General features: G+C 40.4%; 1 protein-coding gene across 9 annotated transcripts in view; it reads left to right on the top strand.

Moving 5' to 3' along the window:
• Positions 1-14420, top strand: part of dclk2a (doublecortin-like kinase 2a) — a 42479-nt gene that overhangs the window by 24879 nt on the left and 3180 nt on the right. For 3 of the 9 annotated variants that reach the window (XM_004549318.6, XM_004549319.5, XM_004549317.5), the window contains 12 exons: positions 120-170; positions 3170-3249; positions 5311-5398; positions 5817-5922; positions 6562-6619; positions 6943-7062; positions 7156-7302; positions 7392-7525; positions 7825-7902; positions 8711-8807; positions 10717-10797; positions 10889-11002. In XM_004549318.6, coding sequence (XP_004549375.3) covers positions 120-170; positions 3170-3249; positions 5311-5398; positions 5817-5922; positions 6562-6619; positions 6943-7062; positions 7156-7302; positions 7392-7525; positions 7825-7902; positions 8711-8807; positions 10717-10797; positions 10889-11002 — 1154 coding nt within the window. Of the gene's footprint in view, positions 1-119; positions 171-3169; positions 3250-5310; positions 5399-5816; positions 5923-6561; positions 6620-6942; positions 7063-7155; positions 7303-7391; positions 7526-7824; positions 7903-8710; positions 8808-10716; positions 10798-10888; positions 11003-11456 lie in introns of all 9 variants that reach the window. The other 6 variants (XR_013098933.1, XR_013098934.1, XR_191141.6 and 3 more) reach the window with 6 other exon arrangements.

Below are 14420 nucleotides of genomic sequence, written 5' to 3'. Positions count from 1 at the left end.
AATGATTATTTAGCAGCTTAAATGTAAACTGGCCATAGTTTCTGAGCAGATTGTGTGCAGTGTTGAGAGATGTTACATTAAGCTGAATGCTCTGCATTGTATTTTTTTCTGTTATGTAGCAAGGCGACCTGCCCACTTCTCCACCACGCAGTCCCCAGTCAAGTCCCCAGGTGAGGCTTAACATGCTGTGCTGTGAAATCTGTTGTGCTCACGTCTATGTTATAAAATGATTTTTGTTAGTTTGACATTTTATATAATTAGCAGTGACTCCAAATCTGCTGTCCCAACGTTTTCAGGGGTAATCTTCATATTTGTACAATAATATTTAACTTTTAAACCATTTTGATAACCATTTGGAGCTTTTACCGCAAAAGTGAAATGTCAAAGAGTAAAACACCTGATGTAGAATCTACCTGTTGAGTCGAAATTTATTAGAAAAAAGCTAAGCTTGATTCCCCCATAAATGATCCAGGATCATCCTGAGTGTTGCTCACAACTGCTTCATGTTTTATTACTCTGTTAGCAAGTGTTTTGTTGGCAGGTGAATAAACCCCAAGATCTGCTGTGGTACTGTAGGAAGCATATCATAAAAAATAAATGGATTAAAAAAACACCAAAATACAACAATCTGCAGATTTTTACTGACACCTCAGGTAGGTTTGTTTTCTTTGTGGACAAGCTGTGTTCAGCCGACCTGTAGCTCTGGGGTTAGTTACATCATTAGTTACACTTTGCTACTACTCTATTGGACCCTCTTTTGACTTCAGAGCTGCCTTAATTCTTTGTGGCATAGTTTCAATAAGTTGCTGGAAACATTCCTCAGAGATTTTGCTCCAGATTGACACGATAGCATCACATGGTTGCTACAGATTTGTTGGCTGTACCTACATGATGCCAATCTCTCGTTCCACCACATTCCAAAGATGCTGTATTGAATTAAGGCTGCGGAGGTCATGTGACTACAGTGACTTCATTGTCGCGCTCAGGAAAACAGATTGAGATGATTTGAGTGTTGAGACATGGTGTGTTATCCTGCTAGAATCAGTATACCCTTTGAAAGAGGAGTACATTGTGCTGATAAAGGGGTGGACATGATCAGCAACAATACTCAGGTATGCTGTGGCATTTAAACAATGCTCAGTTGGTTCTAAGGGACCCACAGTGTGCCAAGAAAATATCCCCCACACTATTACACACCACCACAACCATGATGTATTTATACAGGTCAGGATCCATCACTGCATCCAAATGTTACAGCGGAAATCAAGATTCATCAGACCGGGCAATGTTTTTCCAACCTTTTATTGACCAATTTTGGTGAACAAGAGTGAATTGTAGCTTCACTTTCCTGTTCTTAGCTGACAGGCGTGGCACCCTGTATAATTCGGAATTACATAATCTGAATAATTACTGATTACTGAAGCTTCACCTTTACTCTATTCTTAAAATTGTCTACTCTTAGCATCACCCCATACTTGACATTCATATATGTTTTAATTTTACCTGTGAATGATGGTTAATGATAAACTAATCATTAGCAGCTTAACCATAGCATATGAATGGGGAGCCAAATCCAATATGACAACACATTTACAACCAAATGCAAAGACTGCAGTTATGTTAGGAAAAAATCAAACTGAGAATTCAAACTAGGGAGCAAACACAAAATTTTCTAAACTTAACAGACTTGACTGTTTTAGCTACTATTAGCTACTTTAGCTTGCTAAAACCAAGTCTATGAAATAAAGCAGTTTTCTTAACATTCAGTCTTCCGCTAATTGGTCCTCTAGTGTTAAGTGAAAATCAGAGCCAAAAATAGGAACACTGGTTTGTGTTTCTTTCTATTTTTAGCACTGTTAGCTGTTTCCTCTGTAGCTCCTCAGATCTCAGATCAGTGTATTTAAACAAGACACATTTCTGTACTTTGACCCTCTTTCTCTCCCTCATTCTTCTGAGGCCAATGAGATGCATTGAACTCTACTCAACTACCTGTTAGAGAGCCAGCTGCTGCAGAGCCATGAACTGATAATACCGTGTCTGCACAGAAAGCTAAACATGAGTAGCACATTAGCACAGATACCCTACTACTCTCTTGACTGCTAGAAATGAACAACTGAAGAATGCTTCTGAAAGGAAACAGTTCTCGTCTGTGATAATTCAATTATAATCTAACTGAATAGCTGCAGATGAGATGCTGAGAAAATAGCTTGTTATCTACAGGCTAATGTCATGTTGTGTAAACTGCCTTCTGAGGCATTGATTTTGAAGTACCTTTAGGAAGAAACACTTTGAGTTTATAATTAAATTAAAAAGTTAAACTCTGAAATGTGAGTGCAAAGATGCAGCCTGTAGGCAGTGTGAAATGATTTTCCTCAGCTCGTCTGGGTTTATGCAGATGAATGACTGTGAGTTAAAGTTTGACGCATTATGGCTCTGTATTTGTGCCAGCAGCCGATAGAGAGCGAAGCAGAAATAGACTGTTCTTGAGAGAATGAATCACTCAAACAATAGAGGATTTCGTCCCTGCTGTGTGCTCTTGTTTTAAAGAGTGATAAAGTATATGCAAACGTGTGAAATCTAATGATAATTTTCAGGCAAATTTACAAAAAACTCACTTTTATGATCAATCAATACATTTTTTTTAATGTATTGTGTCTACATAAACCAAAGTGAACAGTAATAGGGGCATCAGCCTAGACTGCAATCTGCAATTCTGCAATCATTCGGCCTCGTTACCTGTAGTGAGAGTGCTTTCAGTGAAAGAATAATGGTATTTTTGTAGGTACTAAAAGTGTACCTACAAAAATGACCACACACCTCCCCCTCATGGGGAGAATCTGCAACCTGCTAAAAAAGAACTTGCAAATTTGTGAGTGAGTCACAGGGGGGGCTGTTTGACGATTCACTTTATTACCAAGTGCATAGTATGCTAGTGTGATACAGTTTACATTGGATAACCACGGGTTATCTTTTAGCACTGGTATCACTGGCAGTTTTAAACATCTCAAAAGTATATATTGCTGCAAACATGTTTATTAAGTCACTGCCTGACTTATTGATGGATTCTCCTCAAAGCTGTGCATTACTCCTGAACTACAACTACTACGCTCTGAATGATGAACTCATAATCCCACTGACTCTTGCCCTGTTTTTCCTTCTCTCTGCACAGTAAATGGTATTTCAGCCCACAAGTCCACCAAGTCCTCTACTCCATCCCCTACCAGCCCTCGAACCACCCCCAGTTTTAAGGTAAGACTGTGTATCCAATGCATTTTATACAGTAACAAGATACCCACAGCTTGCTGCTGCACCAGAACCCACAGAGTCTCAGCGATTCTCTTTATACAGTGTACTGTGAATATATGCATGGGCTCACACTGACAGTCACTCGAGACACACACAATACTGCAAAAGAACACTGACAGACTTTGTTAAAGTTTAGTTCATAATGCTGCAGAATTTCAGGGCGTGTGTCACATTTGTGTTGACACTGACTCCTTCACTTCGTCCTGGTTGAGACCAAACAAGCGCCTTTAGTGAAACTGTCTAGATAAGATGCAGATAAGCACAAATTTAAAACTGCTTTAAAGGTAAAGAAATGTTTACATCCAGTATATAATTTTATATATTTTTACAGCACTAACTCAAAATGTTGGTGATGCCTTGTAAAATGTAAATAATGCTAAAACACAAACCTCATAAACCCATATTACCATTAAAATAATAAAAAATTAGGTCACTTTAAATCTCAAAAAGAGTTGGGATAAGCCCTCTTCTTCTAACAGCAGGCGTAAAAATCTGTGATCTGAGGAGACCAGCTGCTGGACTGTTAGGAGAGGAATGTTTCCTTACAGGATTACATGTTTTCCAAAATGAACTTCAGATTTTGATTCACCTGACCCCAGAACAGTTTTCCAGGTCGCCCCAGTCCATTTTACATAAACTTTAGCCCAGAGAAAACAGCAGTGTTTCTGAGTCATATTCAGATATGGTGTCTCCTTTGCATGATAGAGCTTTAACTTGTGTTTGTGGATGGCATGGTGAACAGTTTGTCAGATGCTTTTTTCATTACCAGTCATGTGACTTACAGTAACCTAATTAGTTACAAAATGTTGCTTCCAGCCTTTTGTCGCCTCTGATCGAACTTTTTTCCAGACATGTTTATGCCATCAATTTCAAAATGAGTCACTATTTTTCGTGAAAGAGCAAAAAGTCTTAGTTTTTTCGCTTTCTTCGTTCTATTGAGAATACGATATCAGTTTATGGGGATTTTAAAATGATTGCATTCTGCTTTTATTTACATTTTACCTAAAAAATTTTAAATCTCTATATTCCAGCTGCATTTGCTAACATATAGCCGTCTTTCCTGCATTTTTCTGGCTCACTGGTACCCGTTAACCAGTGGATTAGCTTGAATACACTGATTTCAGTGTAGCTCTGCCTCTGAGACTTTAAATCCAAATTAGTGCTGCTAGTGGCGTTATTGCAAAGCTAGGGATAAGGCAAGGATGTACAACCTACATACCCTGAAATAGAATAAATCAGCATCAAATGAATTTATCAAGCCACTGACTGTCAGTCATGTTGTATGACTCGCAGGGTATGTCGTAGCTGCCTGATGTGTTTTCACTAGATTTTAAGATAATAATCTGCTTTATTGATGGATTCTCCTGTAAATCTGTGTTAGTCCCAGACTGTCATTTCTGAATGATCCAGCCAGCTGGCTAACCTCCTCCACCTTTGCGCAGTTCCTCTGTGAGCCCAGAGTTATCCATCCACATTAGTTTGGCACCACTAAGTCAGATAAAGTCATTTATCAAAGTAAAAAGCTTTTTTATGTATCTACCTATAAAAGGGACCTTGACACTGTCCCACGTTCAACTTTGCTTCAGAGGGCTACCTAAAAATAGATCCTCACTGTAAGGTAATGCACATTATGGCTCAGTACGGTATGTAAGCACTGCTGTGCATGATGGGGAGTGAACTTTTTCTGATCTTTAGTGCTGGTGGCATGCATTTATTGCTGACATTTCAGAAATGTAGACATAAGCTGCTGAAATGACTCTCTTAACAAATGAATGATTCATTTAAGTGGTCAAACTCAGACATCTGAAATCGTCTACATCTGAAAGAATATGAAAATGAATATGTCTCCTTTTATTGTAATCAAAGTCACTAACAAGCCAGTAATACATCAGCAGCGTTTTAACGACGATCATTATGTTTGTCGACACTGTTTGTTATTTTGCTGCCAGTTTGAGTATTGATGAGGCCGAGCTCTTATCTCTGTTGTTGTTTGTTGTCGCACAGATCCCTCCGTCACATCACCACTCTTCCCCAAATATAAATGGCTCGTTGAACAATCATCAGGAGCAAACCAATCAGCTGAGTCCAGAAGGTATGATCAGAGTAATTTTACACAGAGACTCTGCTGCTTAACTCAGTGTGACACCTGCTGGAGTTGCAACTACTAGAGTTTAGATTAGAAAATTAATCAGTTACACTTATAGACTATTTGAAGCCTGTAATTTAGAATGATTAAAATTTAACCCGGCAACACACTAAAGCAATCTTCCTTTAATTTTCCTAGATGACACCAAAACTGTTTTTGTGAGTAGACAAAGCCTTAAACAGAAAGTCTGTGTAAATAAAGAAAACTGATAACCACCAGCATGATACCTGTTACCTTTGACTTGGATTTGACTTTTTTTCAAGCCAGCTGAGGCAAAGAAAGCCTGGCTATGCTGCTAGATTTCAGCGTAGTTTTGTGTACCTTTAAGACTTGCTTGTTTATAACCTTTGTCTCTCCTCGGCAGTTAATGGGAACCAGCACTCGCATGCCTCAAGCATCTGTGAAAAATACAAGATTGGCAAAGTCATCGGAGATGGCAACTTTGCTGTGGTCAAAGATTGTGTGGAGAGGTAAGTGAAACCCGTTCGATCAGACTGGAAATGTTGGCAGAAATCTGCAGTGAACGCACAGCAGTGTCCCTCCTCCCCGTGTGCAGCTTATTGAAGTATGTGTCACATTATGGTCACTGCCCAGTCAGGCCGTTTGAGTCCTGATGACAGGCATTGTGCAGACAGAAATATGTCATGGATTAAACCCAGGAGTGATTTCACTTCATTAGCCTTTTTAATCTCAGTCAACACACAGACAGGGAGGTGGAGGTGACAAAGAGGGGCCTGTTGAGTGTGTGTGTGTGTGTGTGTGTGCGTGTGTGCGTGTGTGCGCGCGCAAGATGTCTTGCACCTTTCTAGAAAGTACTTATGTGAACACACTGTAAACAAACAGTTTAGATTCTCAGTTTCTTACCAAAATACAGTGTATATGTCATTGAATAAACATTTGCCTGCGCCTGCACGGTTTCACAGCTCACACTCTGCATAACAAAGTTTATTTGCTACATCTAGAATTCCTCCCCTGTAACGATGTGACGCAGCGCTCCTGCAAAACCATAACCGAGCGTCTCCAGCGAGCACTTCATTTAAATTACAGACACTGCTGTAGCTTCACTGCTGCGTTCAGTGTTATCCCCTAATTGCACTGTTTCTGTTCAGGTCCACGGGGAAAGAGTTTGCCCTGAAGATTATCGACAAGACAAAGTGCAGCGGAAAGGTTTCACTTCTGTTCCTCTCTGCCTCCTCCTTTTATTCCTCCCTTTGCATGTGTCACTTTCAGTCAGACGTAAGCAGGCATCATATGTTGGTGCACTGCACGGTCACACCTGTGTGCCTCTGATGCTCAAAGCTCGATTAAGTGATATTGTTTATTCACATCCTTGTTCGCATTACCCTCATACTTTCACACACTTACACAATGACACACCAGGATTTGCTCATGTTTAACGCACAACTCAGATCTTTTATTATTAGCGCAACAACTGAGCGTAGACACCGGGGCGCTAGCCAACTCTGAGTGAGTGTGTGTGTGTTTCCTAGGAGCACCTCATAGAAAATGAAGTCGCTGTGCTCCGGAAGGTGAAACATCCCAACATCATCATGTTGATCGAGGAGGTGGACACTCCCTCTGAACTATACCTGGTTATGGAGCTGGTGAAGGTGCAGTAGAGGCTGAGGGGGGAGTGGGTGGCTGAGGGGAGAGGGGTCATTTCTCGTTTTGCTGTGTAAAACACAGTTGTCATATTTTCGCAGGGAGGCGATTTATTTGACGCCATCACCTCCTCGGCCAAATACACAGAGAGAGACGCCAGTATCATGGTGTACAACCTCGCCAGAGCGCTGAAGTACTTACACAGCTTGAACATCGTCCACAGAGACATTAAACCAGAGAATCTACTGGTATGCATTTACAAACATGCTGTGTTTTGGGGTGGGTCTTACAACAAATCCAGATCCTCTGTGGGCTTTAAATGAGTATTTCATTCTAGGTTTTTGAGTACCCAGATGGCACCAAATCACTGAAACTTGGAGACTTTGGCCTAGCTACAGTAGTCGAGGGCCCCTTGTATACTGTATGTGGCACTCCTACATATGTGGCTCCAGAAATCATCGCTGAGTCAGGGTAAGCTGGACGCTTTGACGCAATATGCTTTAGTATTGTGCTGTTGTAATCAGCTGACTGAAGATTAAAAAGAAAACTGTATTTTATACCAGTGTACAATACAGCATGACAAACTACGCATACAGTATGTGGCAGCAGGCACGTTTATGTGGTAATATGTACTGTTGTACCGTTACAGCAGATTAGAAACTTTCATTTGTCAAATGTCAAAATGTTTTTTCTGTATTTTTATGTCCAGAAAGAGTTTGCTTTAAACGATTTAGTCTTTTTCTGGCTCTGTTCTTACCCTCATTTCACAGTTATGGCCTGAAGGTGGATATCTGGGCCGCAGGTGTCATCACCTACATCCTCCTGTGTGGATTCCCTCCTTTTAGAAGGTACTCGGTTCACATAGTTCAGTAAACAAACATGCAGAGGGACGTGGTTTTCAGTTTTAAAGGTAGATACTATATCACAGGTGGATAACAGGTGATGCCATATATTGCTACCATACTTTTTTGCCTAGATTTAATGAGCGAGGATGCTGTTCAAGTTCATTTGGTGTCAATATATCAATGACAAGCTAGCCATGCCCTAAAATATGCTTTACTTTGTATTTACTTTTTATATGACACCCCAGCTTATTAAACTGAGATAGTGCAGTATTAAACTAGAAAGTGGAGATATAGATTGAGTCTATAAATTAAATAGGTCATAACCAGGCCAGAAGTCAGATTTTTCTATCTTCTTATTTTTCCACCCACAGGAGTCACCCCCTGCTGGCCATTAAAACGAGTGCAGCTTAACTTTGCAGTCCTGAAGGCTATGCCAGTCATTAATATACAGTCTATGACTTTGAGCAAAAAATTCAATCTTTTCTAAATTGTCAGCAGAAATTCAGCAACGTTGTCAGTTTGACTTTCATCACTGTCAGTTTGCTACATCTGTACGCTGTCGCTGATATTAGTCACTGTGCTAAGGATTTTGTAATTTGATTTACGTTAATGTGACCCATATGTCATCTCTAGCACTTCATGTTTATGGCAGTAGCCACAAATTGAAATTCAAAATGAAAGGATTTTATTATGCAAAGTACAATACAGATGGTTCAGTTTTTTCACAGTTTAGATGTATGTCACGTTTGCTGAGTAATGCATTATAAATTCTGAGTTGTTTTTCTGAGTGTGTGTTTCTCCTTCAATATAGTGAGAATAACCAGCAAGAGGACTTATTTGACCAAATCCTTCAAGGGCGACTGGACTTTCCCAGTCCTTACTGGGACAACATCACTGACTCAGCTAAGGTCAGGACCACTGATTTACAAAATTCATATATATTCATTAGATGACATTACTCTGGAGGGTTACGCTACCCACTCTGTTGTTTAATCCTTACCCTTCTCTCTGCATTGGCTGCAAAAAGCCTGAAACAAGCCTCCAGCTTTTTTAGTTCAAGTATACAAGAGTAGAGACTCCTGTAATAGCTGCTTTCTGCTGAAGGACGCAGAAACCCCCTCAATTCTCTAAGTTAATGTCAAGTATTAAGGTGGCAGCCGGCACTCAGCGTGCAAGACCTAACTGCTAATTAAACACACTTGTGTTACAGTGGCTTTGTCGCTGTAGACATGAGCACAGTTATTGATGCCACACCATGAGGCAGCGTGGCGTAATGAAGCTGTAGATCTAAGAGAGCACGATTTCTCTGGAAACAATATATGCATACGTGACTTCCTGAGTGCACATGTGCACAAATGGTCATTATTTATATTTTAAAAAGTGGTTCTTTTAGGAACATGTTTATAATTTATTGCAATGCAGAAACCAGCTTTGCCAGGAATATACATTTCCAGTTTTTTTGTTGAGATAATAGTTTTTTTTTTCCTCCCAATAAAGCAGTTAAAACAGATAAACTGCTCCAGAAACAAATAGCATAAAGCTGTCAGTTATCACCATGCTTGGTTAGCATGGTGTATCCATAAATTGTATAAATGCATGAGACCGGTACAAATATATGCTAATAGTACATAAAATCCTGTAATTTACTTCTTGCACAGTATTTTAGTACAATTATCAGCACTCTAAGCAATATTAGTTGTCAAATAATGACAGAAAAATACTCAAAAGGCTACTAGCAAGAAGCTAACTAGCAGTCATCTAGGGTCAGCTGCCAACCCTTACTAACACTTAATTTTAAGATTTAAAAGTGTTTAAAGTGTGAGTAATATCAAGCACAGTTACTATGAAGGGGTAAAATAACTAGAGTGACCAAAACTGCTCTTTGCAACATGCTGTAGATCATGTTTCTGTTTGCTGTAAAGTTGCATATTTTGACATAGGAGTTTATGGAGATCGGTTCACTTTTTGAGCTAGCATCAAGGAGCTGTAGTTTATACTTGTTCCACACTTTAATTTTCAATTTAACTCAAAATCCACTTGATTAGTTCAAGCATACACCCACCTGATTCTGTGCATTGGTATTTATCAGATGGACTGAAATGCGACTATACATGGATGATTTTGGCCTGCAGGTAGTCAGTGTTGCCAACTCCTCAGTAAGGAAAATCGCTATTGGCTGTCCTAAAAGTCGCTAGAAGTCGCTACATGACGCCATCGCCTAATTTGCACAATTGGTCATGCTAATGTAATTGTAACCTATGTTGTAGGCGAGAAAAATAACATTGTGGAAGAGACATAAAGTGAGTAAAAAACGTCCTAAATGCATTTAGAATTTATTTAGAACTACAAATTAAATTTCTTTTAGCAATTATTGTTTTTTTAATGTCACAATTCCAACCCTGCTCCTCTATCCGGGCTTGGACTGGCAAAAGTGACCCGAAATAGGCACTCTGGGGGAGTTGCTTTGTGTGTGTGTGTGTTTATAAGTAGTTTTAAACCTTGTGATCCCCAAAACAACATAACAATAAAAGAAGAACTGACTGCGTTACAGTCATGCGCGATTCATTTGCTAGTCGCTTATTAGAAAAAAAGACGCTAAGGGGGTCTGAAAACTCGCTAAACATAGCGATAAAGTCGCTAAGTTGGCAACACTGCCCACGGGTTTGCTAGAACATCTTCATCGGTCACATATCAATTTGGCACTTATTTCTTGTTACACCGCCGCCTGGTGGCCAAAAACCCCCCGAAAAAAGACTTTAAGTCTAAAGGAAATTTATCTTTAAAGCTGAACTAATCTAGTGTTGTGAAATGTTGCAGGAGCTGATTGGAAAGATGCTGCAGGTCAACGCTGAGGCTCGATACACAGCACAAGATGTTCTCTCACATCCATGGGTCACGGTACTCTAACACAATCTGTATTAACACAGCCCGAGACTGTGGTTATTTGTTTCTGTGTGGATTTCAATATTGTGTGTTTGTGTGTGCCAAGGATGATGCAATCATGGAGAATAACATGAAGATGGAGGTGACAGGTAAACTGAAGACGCACTTCAACACCGCGCCAAAGCACAGCACCACCACAGCCGGGGTGTCAGTCATCATGGTAAGCACCTGGAACGAGACATGATTTGTTACATATTTCTGGAGGGGGTTTTTTTCAATCCTGTAACTGTAATGAGATTACCTTTCAACGATCTCCTAAATCTAAATCAGCAATACTGATGTCTTGGTGTGGGTTTAGTTGTAAGTGACCCGGAGCCTGCAGTGGGATGAACATGTCAGGCCCTTTTCCAAGCATTTACTGCGTGATTGTGAATGTTTGACCCAAATACACAAGATTGCGCTCCTAACCAAACAAAGGTTTAGTTGACCACTGGGCCAAGAATTTCTGATCTCGTGTTCATCCAGGAAGACACGGATGAAGCCATAAGTCTTAAGACTTCAGAGACAGAAATACACAATTTATTCCCGTAGTATGGGCAGCTCTTCATCTTGTCTCTTTCAAGCCTCATTTACATCACTTCCTGTTGTACAGTTTGACTTCCTCTCCTCATCAGGTCACACCACCCATGAGCTGAGCACAGTCTCTTCAGTCTGTCTAAAGTGAAAGCAGGATGGTGGGGGTGGAGGAAGGAGAAGATGTCTTTGATTAGAAATTTGATTTGGCACTCCAAGCCTCATTCTGTTGTAAATCTCATTTGACAGTTTGAGGTGTAATTGCGGGCCCTGGCCTCGGCTCCTCCTCTTCCTCCTCCTCTCCACGCTCTTCCTCCACCCTCATCCTCACCCCTCCCTCACACCTGACCCAGGACCACAGGGGACGCCTGGAGCTGAGAGCTGGGTACACACTTCTTACCACCGCCCCTCTTAACTCCCGTCATCCTCTCCAGCTATCACCCTTCCGCTCGCACTCTTACTCCATCTACAACAACTCCCATCCCCACCCCCCAGTCTCCCTCCTCACCCTCCCGTCTCACCCTCCCTTTCCCTTCCTTCCTGCTTCATTCTCCGACCCCCTGTTCCACTTCTTGGGCTGCCAGCTGCAGTGACTGCACTCACTAACACTGTGTCCTGGATTTAACCCCCTGACTCTCTGCACATGTGTCACTCTGCTCCTTTTATTCACATTCAGCTCCTTTTGTGCTGGTCACAACGTTTATATAATATGATTAAAAAGAAAATGTTGGTTTGTCTTGGGGTTTTTTTTTGGAGGGGGGGGGGGGTGTTGGATCATACTGTCACTGAGGTTTTAAAAGCATGTTTACACTGCTAGCGCAATGCAGTTTGCCTCCTTCTCTGTATTTATTATGTCAGTCATCACATTTGTCTTAAAGTCAACTTTCTGTAACTGCTGATCTAATAAATCAATGATTGGCTGCTTAGCAGTCATTCCCATTTTTGATAGTCTGGCGCCACCTTGAGGAAAAGCTTTGGAAGTGCCGGCACAAAGTTGTAGTTGCAGAGAAGGATTCAAAGTGTCTTTATGGCTTGGATGTAAGACTCCATTTGCGCATTTTAAAGAAATAGGGCCAGATTGTTCTGTGATGTCTTTGTTGTCTACAAATCCAACTTTTTAAAAACACCCAGTGATGTCTTATTAAATGGACGAGCACTTCTTTTAGCAAAGCTGCCGCAGAGAGGGACAATGATGCATTTGTTTAAAAGAAAAAGGGAATATTAACATTTTGCTATAGCATGGTAACTAATTATAGCATCCATGTTTAGAATAACACAAGTGTAGAATACGTTTGGCCCACTTGAATAAGTCGTCATTAGTTATACAGTTGTGTATATCATAATCATCTGGTCCCAGTCACATTACTGACCTCATGCAAATGAACCTAGTTAGTTCTAAAAGGCTCCTCTAGCTGTTTCTGTTTAGTAGCACTTACTTCTACAGGATTTTGTTACTACAATCTCAACTGTTTTCAGACACGTTGCTGGAATAAAATTCACGGAACGAGCAAAGTGTCTCAGTTTAAACATTTTTGTGTTCTCTTATGAGATTTGTAGGATTACATTATAATTTATGTTTTACATACCAACCCAACTTTTGAGGAATTGGGGTCATACAATATGCGCTGTTCCCTGCAAGTCTTTTTCCTAGTTTGATCTGGAACGTACGTCACAGCACGCCACGGTCAAAGTTCAACACTAAGCCAAAGTTGTAGAGCGGCGTGGAGCCGTCGTCACGTTGTATGTGAAGGGGCGTTTTATGCAAGCAGATATCTTTTTGAAATAATCCACTGTATCCGCCATTAAAAAACAAACAATAACAAAACTCACCTGCAAACTATATCCATCGTTTATATACAGTCTCTGTATGTACTCTTATTAAACTGCCTAATAGTGTTTTTATTAATCCGAACACTTAACTTCCAGCAATGCCTTTGGCCAAACGATTGACCGTTTATTTTCTCCAAAGGATTTAGTTTTCTATTTTGTACAGTTTCACTTGTTTGTCCAGATTATTCACTAAAAATCAAGCTATTTAATAATCATCAATTATTAACTCTTCTGTCACAATTTATCTATTATAACTTCCTGCTCAGAAAACTGTGCTCAGTTCTTTAACTTCCACATTTCACTCTGAGGTATGTGAGGTATGGGAGTCAGTGATCTCTCACCCACCAACAGACCTTAAACAACAGTGATAATAATTTTAAAAAAAAGTCTGGAGTGATTACAGGCTTTTCTTTTAAAACTAAATCCACATTTAATCCACTCAGTCCTCTGATTGTTATGCAGCACTCGCTGACACTAACCCTTTTACAGAAGGTTTCACAGTTTGTTCCACGTCAGTCCTCTGAAGGAGCCTTTTGGTTGGGAGTAGTTTGACTTGAAACGGCGCAGCAGCACTGAGCTGGAACAACTGTCCACCGGCTGTCATGCTTGTTGTGTTGACTTTTCTTTGTGAAGCTGTGAGTAAGACTAGTCTCTGTCCCTTTTTTGCTTCTTCCCCACCTCCCCCGCCACCTTCCTGCTTTTCGTCCCTCTGATTTAGCTCCAAGGCAATGGTATGTACTAACACGATGCTACGCCTCGTCTGTTCTGCTGCTGAGATTCAGCAAAAGGGCAAGTGAGGAACGTTACATTTACTAGTTTTTGTCTTCAAAGTATTCTCAAGTATGTGTTATTTTGGTTGATTTATGTAAAAGTGAACCATTAGGCATCCGTACAAAGTAAAAGTTCCCTTTCTCATTTGCCCTTCGTCTGTACATAGAGTAGCACTTTGATGTGGTTTTCTTCCCGTTTGGGTCAGTCTTCTGTGCAAAGCGTACTTTCTTTTGGTGAACATCTTTCAGTTTTTTTGTGTCCATTTATTTCCATTAGCTTCTTTATTCATTCATTTTGTTTACTCACTAAAAGCTGGGTCAGTAGTTCTGAAAAAAAGAAAAACAAACACAGAAGGATTATTTATGCTAAATGAATATGATTTCCTGAGATCAACCCGCAGTATCTCTTTCTGTTCTGACTGATGTTGCTGGATGCACGCGCATCAAGCTGATGGTTTGTTTTGT

This window comes from Maylandia zebra, linkage group LG6 (genome assembly GCF_041146795.1).
Source record: "Maylandia zebra isolate NMK-2024a linkage group LG6, Mzebra_GT3a, whole genome shotgun sequence".
In the NCBI taxonomy this organism is placed as follows: domain Eukaryota; kingdom Metazoa; phylum Chordata; class Actinopteri; order Cichliformes; family Cichlidae; genus Maylandia; species Maylandia zebra.
This window is presented reverse-complemented; position numbering and strand designations above follow the sequence as displayed.